The sequence below is a fragment of the Scleropages formosus genome, chromosome 19, assembly GCF_900964775.1.
Source record: "Scleropages formosus chromosome 19, fSclFor1.1, whole genome shotgun sequence".
NCBI lineage: Eukaryota > Metazoa > Chordata > Actinopteri > Osteoglossiformes > Osteoglossidae > Scleropages > Scleropages formosus.
Genome location: NC_041824.1, coordinates 22,769,561 through 22,789,654, shown reverse-complemented (window position 1 = coordinate 22,789,654; position 20,094 = coordinate 22,769,561). Strand labels below are relative to the sequence as shown.

Sequence of the window (20,094 nt, the reverse complement as noted above, 5' to 3'; positions counted from 1 at the left end):
GTCACGGGGAACCAGAGCCTACCCGGTAACACAGGGCGTAAGGCCAGAGGGGGAAGGGGACACACCCAGGACGGGACGCCAGTCTGCCGCAAGGCACCCCAAGCGGGATTTGAACCCCAGACCTACTGAAGAGCAGGACTGTGGTCCAACCCACTGCGCCACCGCACCCCCTGTCCTTAACTATTAATTAATTCATATTAAATTACAAAGAACATCTGTGCGATCAGGTAAAAGCAGTCAGCTAAAAAACGGAGACAAAGCTCTCAGCGCACCAAATGCTGAGCTGAAACTCTGGATATAAGCAAATGAGCAGCTTGCAAAATCTTAAAATGGTTGGAGGAAGACATGAAAAGTCTTTCAAGAAATACATGAATGCAGCCCAAACAAACATTTAATCTAATACAATCAAAAAATAGTTATTATCTCAAAAACCTCTGTTCGGCATTTAATTATCAAATTTAAGACCCTGGTTATGGCCTACAAATGCATCAATAAAACTACTCCCAGATAGCTACAAGACTTGATCAACCGCTACACCCCAACCAGACCGCTACGCTCTTCCATATCTGCCCGCTTGGTGGTCCTGCACACGAAAGGTAAAGCACTGAGGTTCTCTGTTCTGGCTTCGTTGTGGTGGAACGATCTCCCTCTCTCACTCAGAACTGCTGAGTCTCTGTCCACGTTTAAAAAGGGTCTGAAGACTCACCTCTTCCAGACTCACTTCGCCCATCATCTCTTAAATTCATGTAAGGTGTATGTTCATGCACAATAACTTTATGATCATGCCCGGATAACCTTTTACACAGCTACTCCTGTATTGTACGTAAATGTTTGCGTACCTTTAAAAAAATGTAGGAAGGCGATCAGGAATCGTCTATTCACCTACTCCTGCTATGAACATCTGTGCATAAAGTGGGAAGAAACAAACTACTTAAGAATCACGTCTGCAACTATGTCTCTTTCTCCTCATGTAATGAACACATTGTATTTCTCTGAGATGTACGTCGCTTCTTAGAAAAGCGTCTGCTAAATTAATAAATGTAAATATAAATGTAATTACTATCTCGAAACGTGGAATTAAGTAGTTTCTGTTCCGTAAATTACAATCTGAATAATGATCTTTTGCTGAGAAATAAACTTTAAAACGGTCTCGGTGTTTCCAAGAGTCTCATGTTTGTTTTAGTTAAATTGTGGAGTGTGCAAGTTATGTATAACATTAATTATATTAATTGTTTATGTAACCCTGTTATGCTGTTGTAAACATATTAAGCATTCATTTAGCATTGTACACAAAGTTAAATATTTTATGTAACATAGCTTTTTTTTCTAAATACGAGTCTGACTGGATTTTATGTCGTATTCTTATTAAGTTAAATGGAACTGAATACTATTAAAAACATTCGGTCGAGAAAATTTAGCTGTTATAAAACAAGTCAACAGCTTATCTTCATATTGCTACTGCTTTGTTTACAATCGCCCATAAACGGAATGTTAGTGAAAAGAGCAGTTATTAAATTCCATTCCAGATCCTTAACATAAATTACCTTTATTAAAAAGTATGTCTACAATGTCCATTAGCTTGCTACCACATATTTCATTAAAACTTGAAGTTCAAAGAACCTTGTGTTCCCACTCATCTGTACAACTCCAATAAAGTGCAAAACGACACTTCGTTTAACTCAGTTTACATATTTGTTTACCTCAGTTTATTTACACTGGTATACTTTGAATTACTGATTATTTATTGAAAGATTTTATATGTAACTCATATATATATATTACATTATACATGAGTTATACATTAGTTATACATTACAGATAAATATATTGAAAGAGCTGTATATATAATATTAGTTATTATATGTATTATATAGCCTATACCCTAGTATAAGATATATTATATATAATAACTAATAAGACTATTTTTGATTCGGAAAGACTAACTTTTATAGCCATATGTATGAGAATTACATTTTCTGTTGAATCCCATAATTGTAAAAGCTATAGGTTGTGTCTGGCGGGTGATACCTCCTTCAGAATAGTACACAGCTGGACAAGAAAGTAATGAACATAAAGCAGGTATATACACCAGTATCTATAAGATACTAAGATACTTTATGCATAGATTTGTAACGCAAACACAGGCCTACAGTAATTTGATGTCTCTATGGAAAATGTATTTACTGGCAGTTATATTCGGGTAACTATAGTCAAGCTTAATACATAGTCGTACACATGATTTAATCCAGAAAACACTTCAAAAGTACATTTACCTTGGTGTTATACGACGAATAATAAAAAAGTTATCATGTTAAAATAGCCTGAATCAAATAGCAGCCCAGTATGTTCCGTTAACCCGTGTTGCTACATTATTCAGTATATCGGAGTAAATGCACGTTAAACCATTCATGTTACAGAAATGACAAATCATTTCTGTGGAAATCTTTTTATAGGTTATATTCTAAAACAAAAAATATAAGTAAAAGTAACGTTTTCTGAATGTTGATCACAACCGTACACCTACAATTCAGAAGAATAGAAGACAATTTAGCAGGCAGTTTCTTTCTGGCCACATTGTTTCAATTAATGTGCGATTCCTTATTCCCCCTGATCACTCTGTGTATTAGAAATTTCAGAATAACATTTGTTTCAGATGTCAGTAATTTTGTCATTTCTAATATTCACGCAGATTCTATATGAGGAATGCTGGGTAACTACGATACGGTGTTCGAATTCTGTTCACTGTTGTTGCCATGGCTGAACATTATTAAAGGTAATAATAAATAGCCTGTTTTTCCTTTGTCAGTTATTCATTTATGTATTAATTTCAATTTTAATCCTGTTAGTGTTTGAAGCGACAAAGTCCCAATTCTCTACAAGCTGCCGCGCTGAGTACTGCTGTTATACAAGTTATATCCTTATTTATCTGCCATGAAAGTAGTCGGGCGGGTTTAGAACAAGCTTAGTGTAAATATAAGCAGCCCTTCTCAGAATACACGTGTTTTATCTTGACAGATGTCTTAGACACTTAAACTATATTCATACACCCGTTCTTGACCTTCACACAAGTTCACTGGTGTCCTGTTTTTTGGTTGACTTGTTTTACGAAAAAAAAAACTAATTTCCTCATTAAAATACACAACACTTTGTAATCACACATACAGTGACCACCAGTGCCTCTGCGCAACTGTAAATGTTTTATCTTGACTGTTCGGCACTTTATGTCTGCAGCTTGTTGTTTCCTTGTAGAAGCACGATGATGAGAAGGTGCGTGTGGGGAATAGGATGGAACCGACAGATACAGCGAATCACGCGCAACCACTGGATGTATTTTTCTCAATGAGTTTACCAGTGCAAAAGTCTTGGAGAAACACGGAGGACATCACGGTAAAAGCTTCCTTTTCTTGCCAGTATCAGTTGTTTGAAAAAATTGAATATTTTACAGTGTAGTCTCCATAACCTTGTATGAATGACTGTGTATCTGTGTGTGTGTGTGAGAGAGTGAGTGAGGAAGATAATTAAAAATTAAAACACACAGATGAAGTATGATATGAACACTGCTTTTTAAAAGTCTCAGAAGTAAATCAGATCAAACCAGTCCCTTGAAATTGACTTTAAGTGTCTCTCACCTCCTAGTGTGACGCTAGTGGACTACCCACTGATTTGACGTTACCTGAGTGAAAAGCAAGTCCCTTGGATCCATAAAATTGATTACATTTTTGTAATGAAATAACTGATAAGTGGTTAGACAAAACCTTTGAAGATAAGATGAAAAAGTCTTAAGAACACTGATGGGACCTGTGGTGAAAAGGCAAAGTAACTTAAGGTACCTTTTAATGCCAAGATGAAAAATATTAATTTTTACTGTGTAAAGGGTCGACCAGTGTAAGGTTATTAAATACGTGTTGCGCTCCCTTACTGATAACCAATCGTTTTTTTTTCTGTTTTTTTAGCTAATCTGACATACTTATAAATTCCACTTAAAGTCAACAAATAAGAGCAACATATTTAGTCGTTTAAACTTTAGTCTTCATGCTTTGCTCCAGAGTATCACATAGAAAATTTCATTGGTGAAACTTTAACAAACACAGACTTTCAAACAGCCATTTTACTGTCACTTTTAAGATGAGGGTTATAAAATTAAACCATCCCTTTAACTGTATTTCTGATGAAAGATCTTAAATCAGTCCTCCTACCAGTGAGGTCTGGATGTCATGTGTGTTAGTGCCCTTTTCTGTAAAGTCTGGAAGTCTGCTGTTGCTGACTGAAATCGTATCATTTAGGTTTAGGGCATCACAGATCGTCAATGTGTCAAAAAAAAAAAAAATTGTTGTTCTCCTATTATTCCCATTTAATTATGTTTGTCAACCGTGCCATTGGGCTGACTTATTTGTCAATTTTAAACTGTGTTTGTCCTTTTGCCTTATAGTATTTACATGCTTCAGTCGCATGGCAACTCCTGGTCTATAAAGCAACTTGTTAACAAGCAAGCTTTACGTGTCCTTCCGAAACTGAGTTATTAACATTACTCACGTGTGTGACGAGAGCACAAGGAAGTTTTCACATCACTGTTGTAAATCCTTCAATACACTATCAGGCCCTCCAAGGGCTGTGGGGTTATTGAAGTGGCTGATCCGAGGTTTCACCATTCTCTCTCTCTCTCTCTCTCTCTCTCTCTCTCTCTCTCTCTCTCTCTTTTCTCTTTCTCACTCTCTCACTCTCTCAGTCTCTCACTCACTCACTCTCTCCCTTTCGGGTCACCTGGGGAGCAGCACAAATGCAGCAACACATTGAAATGTCTCCCTTTCCCCTGCTCCATTAATATAGCAGAAAAACCTACAAAGAAAGCAAGAATACTGGCGAGGCCCATGCAAACCTACTAGGGCAACACACAGAAGGTACACGTTGAGGGAGCCAGCCAGGTCACAGGGTTGGAAAGGTCGGCCATCCAGGCTGACATAAACCTAATGGGATAGAAAATGTGACCCCCGAGTGAACTCAGCCTTCTCGCCGTTCGCCCCAAACTTCAATAAAGTACCTTTTCAGCCTCGCGCCATGAAGGCGACAGGGCCGAGAAAGAGATCGCGGGGAAGCTGCGTTTTTGCGCGCACATTAATTTCTCTCTGCTGTCCGGCCGCATAATGGCTTCAGAATGTCAGTCTAGGCCTGCTGTTTTCAATGCCCCTCGAAAGTCATGGCCAAGTAAAGAAGTTACTTATGTTTTTCCGACAACACCTACATCCAGCATAGCTTCCAACTAATATTTTAACAAGGTTAACTTATGTGTCATTTCCAAGAGCTAAAACTGAAATTTTCACGTGCGATGCTAAATAATTTCAGCCCCGGTCGAAAATGATTAATGGTCCGGAATACCTCAATCCTTTGTGCTTTTCAGCACCCCCACCTAGGAAGCCGTTGTGTAATCTTCATTCAAGTCACACCGATTTATAATTTATCAAGCACTCTGTGATTTTTCTTAGGGTCCGCTTTCCCCTCTTTTTGTGAAGTTTGCTTGAGCATTCGGGCAGCTAAAATCCGCTGGGAAATTCGAATCCCATGATCACCGCAATCATGGATTGCCTTTTGTTATATCCCAAAAAATATTATGAACACACCCACCTAAACAGAATTTATTTTGTATTTGAGATTCCGATTGTGAAACAAATCAAGTAAATTGCACTTTATTCGCTAATGTATTTATTAGTGGCATTACTACGTCGTTATCAGTAGATAGCAAGCGTTTCAACAACCGTATCTTATCGACTTTAAACAGCTGTTCGCATGTTGTAGGATTTATGCTCCTGTAGAACAGCGGGGGTTATTCCTCGGCGGAGTTGACATCCTTACATATTTTTAAAAAGACGGTGACGTCGCCTTCTCACATCACCGAGCGCCACTTTCAAAAGGAGAGGCACCTCAACACGTTAAGAGCATGTCTCTTGTGAAGAGAAGGCAGTAAAATTGCACAAGTCCTGCTGGCTTAATAATGTGTCAAAATTGGACAACTTTTAGAGTTTTAAAATTCCTGGTGCTTCTTTCAATATTACGACTTACCACTAATTGTTAAAATTATTATTTGAAGGCCAGATTTAACTTTCTTTATTATTATTATTATTATTAATTTTTATTATTATGTTGATCATCACCTGAAGACATACATCAAGCAGTGTGAATCTGGCATCAATAAAGAGATAGATAACGCAGATAAATTCACATACACAAAAGAATGACAGTATTCAAAATAGTATTCGTGTGAATACAGGCCATAAAATGTCAAAAGACTGCCTATTAAGTAAGTACTGCGGTACATAGGGAAGAAAGCGTAAAACACCGAAGTAGATTCTTCCCTAATGCTTTAATGTGTATCATTCGCTCCTCTTGAAACTGTATACACTGTGAAGTATGTGCTGTTGATCTCATCACGACGTTGAATTAATAGTGTATGAAATGGGACTGAAAGCTATTAAAACTATTCACATTTGTTTGTATGTACTCAACAGGCAATAGGGTCGTAAACAACACCTACAATTTTAACCAATCGATTACACTTGGGAATATAACAGGAAGACTTTGATTTGCTCGACGTGACGAAGTCAAAAGCGACTCTAACGTGAGTTGTTGAAACGACAGGAATCAGGGAATCAGGCAACATCCACGTTTTGAAAAGGACATCCTAAATCACGCTGTGTTACAATTAGCAGTGCTCTAACAAAAAAAAAATACTCATTAAAAAGTAAACTAAATATCAGTATGCGAGTGATTACACTGCGGTTTATTTCACGACATTTAGGGCACGGGCAATTGCATCTAGATGAAAACATGAGCCATAAGTGGTCCTCTCTAGACCATAATTACAAAGTCTGGAATTGATCACACAGGGTCTGCTCCAAAGCAAGATATAAGCAGGACTATTTATTACACTTGAATGAAGAAATATAAGTAGAAAACTATCTCTAAAATTAGCAATGTTGACGTCACTCCATACACTATTTTCGTAAGCCTTTGTTCTCAAAAACTGTGAATTGCAAGGGTCATATGTGGTCATAAAGGCCCACATTTCAGGGATGTACTTAAGGACTCATCACATTACAGTAGTGCTATAGTTTTATTTGTATGGGGAATGTTCATAATTGGCTCAGAAGAATTGTGGAAAAATCCTGTTTCAGTAAGTAACCTATATCAAGAAGCTGGAAGCCACAAGGAAGTGAATTAAGATCCCATCAAATCACGCCAGTGTAAAATTTGTCTCGAATTTCACCTTACATTTACACTGTCAGCCTCTTCACTTGAATTGTTGCATTAAACGCCTCGTTTAATCGTACTGACTGGATAGTGCTCTTATTTGTTCAAATTATTTGCAAGCACATGATACAGATAAGAATAAAAATCACGTATATAAAACTAATTGACACCCACTGTTTTATTGACCACTAAGATTACCACAAAACACTAAACTTTGTTTATTGCATTTCACAATGATCTGCTTAAATCAGTCTAAATCACAACGTTATCACCACAAAACTAAATCATTAATTTAAAATCTGATTTTGTAGTACGCCAAATAACTCACAGCAATACCATTATTTTTTGATAAACAAGTACGTTCAAGGTCAGTACCATTTGTATTTTCTGGCCTTTTACATAGAAAAAATGTCACTCTAGTACTGGTGGTAAAATAAACTGAACAATGTTGTGCATTTAATAACGTGGACATATGGGCGACCGAGTGACCCACAATAACAATTTGTTAAAAATGTCCTTCTTTCACCTTCCTCCGAAACAGGTTTTGTTCTTAAAAGTCATCTTCTTATTTTGAATAAATTAAACCCTGTATATCGTAAAAATCATCCGTTGGAATTCGCATTTATCCATGCTATATAACATGCATTTTATATAACTGTGGACTAAAAGGAAGACCTTTTTGTTTTGCTTTGTTTTTTTTTTTTTTCCTTTTTTTTCCTCTTCTTCTTTTTACGCACAAGAAAACAACGAAGAACCAAAATATATTATATTCTATAAATAATCAGTCATTCTCTCTCTTCTTGAAATAGTTATGCCTTATAACCTTGTAATATCCTCGACTCGTTCGGCTCCGGACACCCGCGGGATTTCCTCGGGAACAGCCACCGTGTTGGAAGCCGCAGCAGCCGCGACAGCGCCGGCCGGGGTTGTGCTGGACCCGGAGGGTGCGCCCGTGGAAGATGACGATCTGACTTTGGTGTTGGGTAGCCTATGGTCTTTTTTCCACTTCATCCTGCGGTTTTGAAACCAAATTTTGATCTGCCGTTCGGAGAGAACCAATGAGTGAGCGATCTCGATGCGTCTTCGCCGAGTTAGGTAGCGATTATAGTGGAATTCCTTCTCCAATTCTAAGACCTGCTGGCGAGTATAAGCTGTCCTAGACCGCTTGGGTTCCGCTCCATTGTAACTGGCGTTCACTGGAAAGGGGAGAGGCACAGAGAAAAGGGGAGAAAGAAAGGGAGTAAGGAGGAAAGGAGGGGGTACACGAGAGTGGTGTGAATTGAGATTTGAATGGATGTGGTTAGGAAAAGGCGAATGTAGTGGCGGAATACACTTTAATACATCTAAAATTCTACATGAGAACTTGTTTAACGCTCCCTAATAGGGGGTGGGGGGCATTTATATTGAAAGAGGCGCTAAATCATTTATGTAACATTACAAATCTAAGTTTTTCCTCTCCCCTATTCCTCTCTCTCCCCACTCGCACACATACATAACAGAAAGAAAAAACCACATGGCAATACGGCTGCCCGGAGTATGGCTCTGCTATAAAATTTATGGTGGGTGTAATTACCAACGCAAGTCGTAAATCCGCCTCAATTGTGCCATTTCAAAGGCTTCTCTCCTATCGTGGCAGGGGCTGGTTAGGATATGTGGGCAAAATAAAGAGAGAGAGAGAAAGGAGGAGGAGAAGACAGCGCAAGAGTGAGGAAGACAGACACATAAGTTTCCTACCGGTGCTGACGTGAATTTTCTTCATCCACGGGTATACTACGGGCTGCTTTGAGGAGACTGTGCTGTTGGGATGCTCCGGTGTAGCTTGGTTGCAGGCGGTGGACGCAGTCGCTGGGGTAGAAGGGGAAGTGGGTAACGGTGGGGGCTCACATGACGCTGGTTGCCCTTTCCCAACAAGCAGGTGCCCAGAATGGGGTAGCCCATGCCCTCTTTGAGTGTCAGGCTCAGGGATGCTTGCACAGTTATACTGGCGCTCCTGGTAGCTCCCTCGCGGAGGATACAACTCCTGGTGATGATGCTGGTAGCCAGTGTCCCTCGTGCGGCTGTAATATTCAGGGCTGTGGTCTGGGATGTAGCTATTTTGCGAATATTCCTCGCATGGAGGAAATTTCGGATCGATGTAGTTAGAGTCCATCAAATACGAGCTCATGATCATTAATTTCTGGAGTGGAAAATAATTTTTCTAGCTTTGTCGTTTTTCTGCTCCATAAAGCCCTCCTACTAGCGAGCGACCCTGTAAAGTTACTTTTACCACGTGACGCAGCTGCCCAATGGCTGCGCGAGAGGTAGTCCCCGGATAAGGAACCGAACCTCAATCCGAACGTGCCCACTCGCCATCGTGCGTGTAATTGAGTCTACACAGGCCTACGTGTGTGTCCTGTGAAAGTGGGCCACCGACACTCTGCTAATTGGGTTAAGATGATGATTTAGGAATTAGTTCACATAATGGGGTATAAAGTAGTCCTTGTTAATTGCTCTGCGCCAGGCTGCCAGATAACCTCCACACGGACGCACAGGACAGGTAGAGGTAATACAGGGCGAGTTGGAGTTGAACAAACACCCCTCTCTCATCCACTCAAATTCTCTGATAACCACGATTTTTTCTTTCTTTTTTTATAAAAGCAAGAATACTCTATATTATACATTACATATAAATCCAAGATTTGGATGTGTATTGCGTATTGTGTGTGTGTGTGGGGGGGGGGGGGGGGGGGGGTGGAGTGAAATGCAGTAACATCTTTAAATGACATCATGTATTAATCTGATTCATCTTCAAAACAGTGCATATTTTAGAGAGGTTCCAAAACAAGCAAGAAGAATATCAGCAGCTCCTTTCATCCTGTATCACAAATTTTCTGCTTTTGAATTAACACTGTTTCATGGTATCTTGCCACAGTGTTTCTTATCATTCGGGTATGGTAATGTTCAATTTAGAAACAGAACATCCATACATCTCATCTCTGTCCTATAGTACACAGCATTTACGTTGCAGACCTACTACATTTACAAGCTAGATTCAAGTGTGAAAGGTCTAAATTTACATTAATCTTGAATCATTGATCGTTCTGGCAGTGTTCCTATTGTAGTTGATCTTATTGTTGCTCTACTGTTATTTGTTTGTGTATGTATTTATGCTACATTTGAATTAGATGCGCTCAATGGTTTGGAGAGCAGAGCGTCCTAGAACGTCAAAACAGTTGTTCCAGTTGATAATTAACCCTATATGCTGGGAACCAAGTGCTGCTTTAGGCCAGAAGGCATAAGTAAAGATCAGTAGGCAGTCTCCACGTTTCCAGTAGTCGTCATCATTTCTTTGCCATATTTTATTCCATTACAATAAAAACGACACATAAAGTTAGCGGTTTATGGTTTGTTTATTAGAGGCGTGCACTCCCGCTATTCCGAAGGTCGTTGGCTGAGCATTTTCCTCGTTTTATTGAGCTGTAAAAGCAGTAAATCAATCACTTTAAAATGATCCGTGGTATTTCACATGTTTTGCAGGTCCCTCGGTGTCATGCTGCTCACTCTGCCAACAACTGTGAGCATATCAGACACCATCTATTGGCTTGGCCTGTGTTTTTTTGTTGAGATATCATGATTAGACCCTCATACGTATTTAGTCTATTACAGATCACATGGAAAAAGATATATTAGCATCTTCCAAAGTAAGTTATCTTAAACAATGAATGGCATGCACGAGAAACGCAAAGTGGGATGAAGTCAAGGTTTACAGACTGGCATCGATGTGACATTTGGATCGCCCATATATTCCTGTAGAGGCTAATTTGCGATTTTTAGCTGTTCACACAAATTCGGTTCTACAGGGTACAGATAGACGACTATTGCATGAAGGTGCAGGTGAAGAGTCAGAGTCCACGGTACAAATAGAAATTTTCCAGTGATAAATAATGGATGTGTTGGCAAGGTAAAAGGAATAAAATGGTCAAACTATGGGTGATGTACAGATGCCCAGATTGTATAGGTGTACGCTGTCCGTTACATTTTTAACTATTTGTCATCTAATTAGAGGTTACAATTTAGGCGGACGAGAACAGTCTTTGCGTAACAGTAAAATGTCACTTAAATGACACGCTTCAATATAACCACTTATATATAAACTTTGCCTAAACGTGCAAGTAGTTAACCTTAAATGCACTTTTACCGAATCCGAATACAGATACACGAATATACAGGTAGATGTCTGTTCTTTTCTTGCATCAAAGACAAAACAAAAGGAAAACGCTAATCATATAAACTACACTCGCCAATATTGTACGAAAACCATTTAGCAAATATGTATAATTACAAACAAAAATAAACAACAGAAGCAGATGTAATAATTTTAGCATTAAAATGGCGTTGTTCCGTTAACGAACAAGGCTGCTGCCAGAGTTTTTAAGCAGTTTGCAGTTTATGCAGTTTTCATATTTTTTCTTACATTGGCAGATGTGTGTAACTTTGGTGTTGCCATACACGAATAATATAGAGGTGTACAAGTAGTGTATAGAAATATTTGTAACAGCACAGCTTTGTTTGCATAAATGACAGAAAAAAATGACTACTCGTGCAAGATTGTCTTCCTAAACCTTTCTAGACTGCTTTTCATTTAGGGAAATCGTGTCGTCCAAGTTAGAAATTCAAAACTGACATCCTAGACATGAGGCATAGCAAGAACACACTGCTGCGGAGCGCGGACATACAGACGCGCGCACGCACACACACACACACACACACACACACACACACACACACAATTTGTGTGCTAGTGTGCAGTAAAAAGCTTTCTCTTTCACTTTCAAATTCTATCTAATCCTAATCTTTGCAGTGGCCCCCAATGTATAAATATTCAGCCACGAACGCGCTAGATACAAAGCGACCGCGTGACAGTGCAGATGAAAAATAAGTTTCCATTGTTCCCAAGGGTTTTATTGTGCTCGCTATTACCATACTGACCGCTCGGTAACCTACCGATCCTCCCTCCTGCATTATCAATCTGGCATCTGCAGAAACACATAATGCGACAGAGGAAGAAAAATATCAGACTTTAATAAAACTAAAACCAAAATAAGTAGCGGATGAAGAAAACACAACGGAATAAATGTCAGATCATGGATAGTTTTGCTTTTTATTTCTGTCTTACTCAAAGTTGTTTGTTGTTTTTTTTTTTCATGAATTTAGCAAGGTTTGAGTGAAGCAATCGTGTGTCCATATTTTGGGCTCCCTGAATTTTTATTTCTTGCAAAATAATGAAATCTCGAAGACACCTATTTGCATGGCTTTTTCGTACACATTTAAAGGTATAATTTTTCCTGAATTCCGCGCGTGCTACCGGCATTACTGAATTTAACCTGGAGGAAAAATGTGTATGCAGTTAGTAATGCGTTTCACGCAGATATCTGCAAATCTGAAGATGCTTTTTTCAGTCCACCTTTACAAGTCTAAACACAATCTGAGAGACCCCCCTCATTCCACCCTAACCCCACCCCCACCAGTGTCTTGGACGCATTTTAATATTAGTTAGACAGCATGACCTGCATTTCACCTCTTGCGTTTGACTCGTTCCAATAGTTCACTGCCAAGGAGTTATTGATGAGGAAACGCCAATGAAATCTGTCTCCACACAAATGGCTTTTAGATCTTGCACCTAGTTCAATAACTAGTTATAATGTAGAAATAGAAAAATGAAGCCCCGAGGCGAACTAATTTAATGTTTCATTTGTATGTTAGAAAAATTGTAAAGCATTTCTACCGTCTCTTTTCCGTACACCGCGCACACAGACAACTCTTACAACGTACAAGCCTCAAATGGTTAGTCTTACGTACCCCCAACCCCCACATAGCCTATTTTCATTTTTTTTTTTTCTCCAAAGCTGTAAGCACCGAATCCATATGGGACGCTTGTGACCTGAAGACTCCTGGTTCATAAACTCCACTGACCTTCTTCTCCATCACAACACTCTTCCTCATTCGAATTCAACCTGTGGTCGAAATCTGTAGGTACTCACATACCCGATGGAGAAAAAGAGACGCATGTTCATATAAAAACTAAAAAAAAGAGCTAAGGTTTAACCGTGAGCTATAAATGCAGCTGACATCTGTAACATGCACGGATCCAGGCTAATTCGGACACTTGGGTCCGGAATGTGTTCCACTAGTGTTTCACTGCTATCGTAATAATTATTTCCATTGAAGAATGTATCATTGTTTCAGTTTTAGCAGTAAATGTTGTATTGATTGAATTATGAGAATTTACGATTAGGAGCCAGGCAAAAGTCACTAATTCAGCAATTAAGGCCATATAAAATAAAACAAAAAATTAATAGCCTCCTCTTACAATCAACAGGTTACTTTCAAGTTAAGTAATAGGTTTAAGGAAATATTCGTCCAGTAACAAAAGAAAATACATCTATCACGATGTGATACAGAGACATGCACACTCGATCTTGAAGTAGAAGACGCTCTTATTATATATGCATCCGAAATCTATTTCATTATATTTAAACATTATGGGAGACTGGTATTGAACTAAGCAAATAAATTTAATGGCACATTTCTCAAGTACTCATTTCTTAATAAATTAATTTACAAAAACTAATATTACGATGATATGATGCAGGTTTAAAAATTAAATAATTTTATTGTCGATAGTTAAAAGATTTAACAAAATCGTTATCATTCGGAGGTGTATGTTGTGGTATATGATGCAAAAACGCCCCTTACTCATAATAACGTGGCTCTTCGCTAGTGATTATGAGTTACATCAGATGTAGTATTTTGTTTTACCACCAGTGATCTTTGGAGCAATTAACTTGACCGCTTCAATTATCTTAATATTGCCATGATAGTAACTGTACAGGTAGTAGATTTTTGTTATATATGTATGTGTGTAGTTATGTGTGCACGCATATGTTGAAAAACACAGATTTACAAGTGTGTCCCAGTTTTCATGACATTAAAAAGAATGTATTCTGCATTTTTGCGTTTAGTACACTTTGGCATAAGAATATGAAGTGAGTTTTCTGATGATGCTGTAGTTAACTATAACAATGCGTTTTGAGGGACAAACCATAATAAGCATTAACTTTTAAAGAGTGTTTTAAAAGTAATCTGCTTTGAACAACATAACACAAAATACTGTAATCCAATAATCTCGACGAGAATTCATTTCAAGAAAAAGTAAAGTTATGTAAACAGCACCACAGGCTGCTCAGGAGTCCAGGTAAACTATTTATTTTGGCTGTTATTTCTTTGAAGCTCATTGCTGCGCACATCTCCGGCACTTGTGTATCTTCCAGCCCTGGAGTCCAGAACACACAGTTATAGGCACAAAATGTGACCATTGTTAGTGTTTGTAAGGTCAAGTTATGGCTATATTGAAACTACAGGTAATTCCCTTCATAACCAGGTAATTACGCAACTAACGTGTGGGTTTTGCCATGTTTCTCCTCGTTTTCAATAGATTTAGGCAGTTAGATTGAATGATTGATTCGTTTACTGACTGATTCTTTCATTCATTGTTTCGCAGGGAAAGCAGGCATGTTGTATGTATGCTCCAGGTGTATTTAGAGTTGTTATGTTTGTCTTACAATATGAAGGTTCCTGGTTTGAACATCCCTCCTGCTGGAGCACTCTTGATCAAGGCACTTGCTCTGAATTGGTACAGTAAGAATTCCTGCATGCGGCATAAATGGGTAAATCACTGAAAGTCGCTTAAGGCTGTAAGTACTATACTGCAGAAAGCTAACAACGTAAGTCGCCTTGAACAAAGGTGAAAGAGTGAAAATGAAACACATCATATGTGTCCCCTGTTTCACATTCATTCTAAAGTCCGTTCTGAACAGGTTGTTTTTTTTTTACTGCAGTTTGGAACCCGGGAGACATTAAAATGATGAAGCAATATACAGTATAGTATATACCTGGAGTTATACATCAGGAATCTTCCAATTACATTTCCAGAACGATTGTTTTCTCATTTAAGGTAAAAGCAGCCAAAATGTGGAAGTATACTCAGTAATCAATTGTAATATTTCTGGTACAACAATTTAATCAATTAAAATTAGGACGTTAGACAGTTAGACGTTAGAACAGTTTCCGTAATATTTGCAGTGAGACTTTTACACGGATACTTTTTTTGGCGGGTTTCTTAAAAATTTCTATACTCTTTACAAATTCTTGTTTTTCTTCTTCTTCTTCTTCTTCTTCTTCTTCTTCTTCTTCTTCTTCTTCTTATTATTATTATTATTATAAAAATATACAAATTCCGGTGGACTGTTTTATGAATGCCTGTTTTCTTATCCTTTTTATGTATTAGGCACTATTTTATTGTGTCATATTCTAGTTCCTTTTATTTCCTGATGCATCTATTTACTGTAATTGTAGAGCGACAACCGGAATTCCGGGGAAAGTGTTAAAAATTACAAGTTTAAAACACCATTAAATATAAATACAACGATTTTTAGATAGATACAACGATACAACTTTACAAAGAATTAACCATGTCCAGCAATGCAATTTAATGTTTTCTATGATGTTAGATGTGTATCAATAGGTTCACTGGTTTAAAACATGCTTTAAATAATAAATCTTCCCCAAACATTTCTTCTGGATTACTTAAACATTTTTGCGATTGTGATTGTGATTTTCTGTTTTAAACAGAATAATGTATTTGTGATTTCCGTATTTGAATTTTGAAATTGCTCACACTTCTAGTTAAAGGGAATATAAATATTTTTTATCAAAAGAAACTGTGCTTTGTTCCCATATTTTGTCCACATACGTACTTAGAACAGTGAATTTGTCAGTAGAACCTGAAATAGAGGGACTACCAGAGTAGGACACAGTTTTATGTTGAACAGGGAACACTGCCCTCTCTGTTGGCAATGAAAATGGGACAGGCACACCAAACACCACTAGTAACATTCATCTTTATTATATATACTAAACATGAATAGTATATGTTGTGTATATATTACCTGGTCGATGTCAGATGCGTAAAAACGCGTTAATCTAGAATTACATTAAACTGAATATGAATTAATACCCAGTAAACAGAGAAATAATACACTGTTTAAATCTGTTAAATCAGACTGTTTAGATGCTAGTCGGGACATATTCGTTTATTTATAGTTGGACGTTCTCACCTATTTCGACAGGAGACATACTTTTCGCAGTTTCATTACATTACATTTACATTTATTCATTTAGCAGACGCTTTTGTCCAAAGCGACGTACATCTCAGCAAAAGTACAATTTATGCATTACCTTAAGAGAAAGAGACATAGCTGCAGACATGTGACTCAAGTAAACACAGTTCGTTACCTACACTTGCCGCTAAATGTCTAAAGAATTCAAATGTTTCGTCATTTATGTTGTTGTAACAGTTTAGAACAACTGTCATTTCATGATGGAGTTTATAATCACATTTACTGTGAACTGTTACAGCAGGGTGGTATTGGTTAAATTCGTAATCAGGTATATTTTAAGACAAAATTAGTTCTAAACCGACACGTCAGTTTAAATAAAAATTATCATTAATTTGTGTCACTTATTTATACATGTTATATCATGGTACGCCTTCATCCACTCATAGGCATTTAATTATATAATAAATTATTCAGCATTCTTATTGCTTTTCGAAGTTTTGTGTATATGAATTTGTTTAATTTTATTAGGATCACTGAGTAACCGGTAAGAAGAAATTGGTTTAAAATGTTTAAAATGTTTATTAAAAGTCTTTCAAATATATTAAAAAGGAAGACTCACATTTGGAATTGGTTGAGCTGGAAGCATTTCTTTGTTCATGTGTTTATTTTTAGTGAAATAATGGCTTTAATCATATTATTTTAGATTTGTTTACACGCAATGGCAGTAAATCTGATTACATGGCAACTTGATTTTATTAATATTGTATATTGTATTATTTTAATCAATTAATTAATTAATTAATTGATTAATCAATTCGTTTTATATTTCTGGGGCGGAACTCAGGAGTGATTCCACCTCTGGAGAGTAATTACATTTACATTTACATTTATTCATTTAGCACACAATTTGTGCATTACATCAGGAGAAAGAGAGACATAGTTGCAGACCTGAACTTAGTTTGTTTCTTCCCACTTTGTACACCGATGTTCATCGCAGGAATAGGTGCATAAAACTGAGAATAGACTAATCCTGATCATCTTCCTATAATAGTTTTTTAAAGGTACACAAACATTTACGTACAATACAAGAGTAGCGGTGTGTAAAGGCTTATCTTAATTACCTGGAGACATTATATTTAAGGGATACTTAGAGAGACCCAACCCATTGATGCGTGGCTATTTTATCCCCTGCTTACCAATACCTTAACCACTTACAGGATACACAGTGAAAGACCATTCACTGCAGGCAGTTTTTACCTTGGCTACATGGATTTCATTATAGCATCATACACTGTACCAGTTTCACTATTTAAGGTTAAACTTCTGTTTTACATGTATGCATGAGTAATACTCAGTAAATGGAACTTTTATGGGCATTCATTGTAATCTGGTAATTTAATTAACCATGGAATGTTGTGAAGGAACCCTCTGATACTTGGAGTTAACATAGAAGGCCCTGCAGTGTAGCTTTCTCTTCTCCCTCTTTTATAAAGTGTATTTTTTTAGGTTAGACAGTTGTTTTTTCAGTGAAAACGATACTTTCCTGCTGGATTGAGTCTATTAAAAATAAGTGTCAAGTATTTTTTTAAGACGGGGGGTGCGGTGGCGCAGTGGGTTGGACCAGGTCCTGCTCTCCAGTGGGTCTGGGGTTCGAGTCCTGCTTGGGGTGCCTTGCGATGGACTGGCGTCCCGTCCTCGGTGTGTCCCCTCCCCCTCTGGCCTTAAGCCCTGTGTTGCCGGGTAGGCTCCGGTTCCCCGCGACCCCGTATGGGACAAGCGGTTCAGAAAGTGTGTGTGTGTGTGTGTGTGTGTGTGTGTGTGTGTGTGTGTGTGTGTGTGTGTATTTTTTTAAGTTTTCCATTAAATCAACGTTTACATCAAATTAAAAAATGCAGCTGAGATGCTATCAAGAAAACTAAGCACAGTATTTTAAAGTTCAACAAATTTTATTTATTTTTTTTTCTGTTTCTCTTTGGTATTTAAATTATACCAATCAGTTACGCCCTTACCCATCTCAACCAAATAAACAGTTCCATTCTGTGAGCAAGACCTTAATGTTTATATAAGTTATTGTAATTTTTACCTTTCTGGTTCAGCTGATCCTCCTTATATTTTTATGAATAAACATCACATAGATTTCCATCTGAAAACTTCGTTAGGATCATCGATGTGATTACAAACTTTGTGTTTTTTCCATCACTCTCCATCTGGCTTTGCTTTTCATAAATTCTTTTCATATGTTTCAGTACACCATTCCCATAAGAAATATTTTTACATAATGCTAATTATCTGCATTGCTTTTCATATAATTTTGCCATGTCCTGTTAAGAAGCATCGTCAGGGCTACAGAAAAATCAGTTTCTTGTTAGGACTCCCAGATACCTTTTATTTGCTGTCCATTCTTAGCAGCTGATTGCCATTATTTTTTAACTGGCTATTTCATACTTTGCTATACTGGTATGTTTAAAAATATAATTGAACTGACTATGGTTTTAAAAAGTGCCAGTGTCTGTACTAGTTTTCCCCCTCAGGTTGTCATAAAGGCACTTTATTCACCATGCAGTGGTATTTAGCTCAGTATTTTGCTCGGATATAATTGCAAATTCTCAAGGATGATTTGAGTTCAATCCAACAGTGAGAAAACATGTACCACAGTAAATATATCTCCCTGGATTTTAGCTAGAACAAGAAAGGCATTCATTTGCTGGAAAGTAATACCAGTTAATCACTAGCCAACCTCTGGTCTGAAGGAAATTTAATCTATGGAGCAACTTGCAGCTGATGCCATGGAATTGGAGGAGACCAGAGAATTGCCTACTTGCCTAGTTAGCTTGATGTAAAATTATATTATGGCAATGAGGTCTTTGCCCTAATAACTACCACTTGAAAGGACACATTGATGCAAACACACCACAAAATACCTCTGGTACCTTTTCATAAACATATCATGTTCATGTACTGATACAAATGAATTATCCTGCTGATTCTTCACAGTAGTGTAAAATGTCTCAGCATGTACCAGATTACTGAAAATGTAAGTACGAAAAACTAAAGTGAGCACAATCCATGCATCTGAAAAGCCATTATCTTTCACACTACGTATACAGTCTCAGTTATGGAATGAAGCACACTGCTTTTATGTCAGTTTGCATGGTTCTTTAAGGAGCACTGGAAATAGGCACATGCAAAGGATAACATGAATCAAAACTGAGCTGTTTTCGCTCTCAAGATATCAAATGACACCAGTTTTAATCGTGTGCCTCCAAAAGTGGATGACGAAGAACAGCACCCCCTATTGGATATTGTAATTTGAAGTCTCCTGTCTTCATTTGCGCAACAGAAATTGTTGTTACATGTTAATTATTAATTGTAATTATTTGTTATTGTTCATTTGCGAAACATAAAAAAGGAGAGACAACAAGAAAACAAGTGAGTGAGTTTCATCTTCCAAAGATACTGCAAGTGAAATCAAGGTATACCTTTCTCATTGTACTCATGTATTTTAGTGAATGCTTAATTCAAGTGACAAATCCAAATGCTGCCCAGAAATGGCAATAATAAAGCTTTGATTTCTCATTTCACTAACCAGATTATCATCCAACAGTTAATTAGCATGTTAATACAAGACAGACAGACAGACAGACACACACACACACACACATACACACACACACGCACACAGGCTGAAGCCGCT

General features: G+C 37.6%; 2 protein-coding genes across 2 annotated transcripts in view; both read right to left on the bottom strand.

The window, feature by feature from the left end:
• Positions 1 to 20,094, bottom strand: part of LOC108939272 (homeobox protein Hox-D3-like) — a 65,487-nt gene that overhangs the window by 17,895 nt on the left and 27,498 nt on the right. The gene's annotated exons all lie outside the window — the stretch shown is intronic.
• On the bottom strand, positions 7,966 to 9,500 carry hoxc4a (homeobox C4a). Its single transcript, XM_018760448.2, has 2 exons — positions 8,977 to 9,500; positions 7,966 to 8,438 (listed from the first exon to the last, which is right to left on the bottom strand). The coding sequence occupies exons 1-2, from the start codon at positions 9,410 to 9,412 to the stop codon at positions 8,059 to 8,061; spliced, it is 816 nt and encodes a 271-aa protein (XP_018615964.2). The 5' UTR covers positions 9,413 to 9,500; the 3' UTR covers positions 7,966 to 8,058.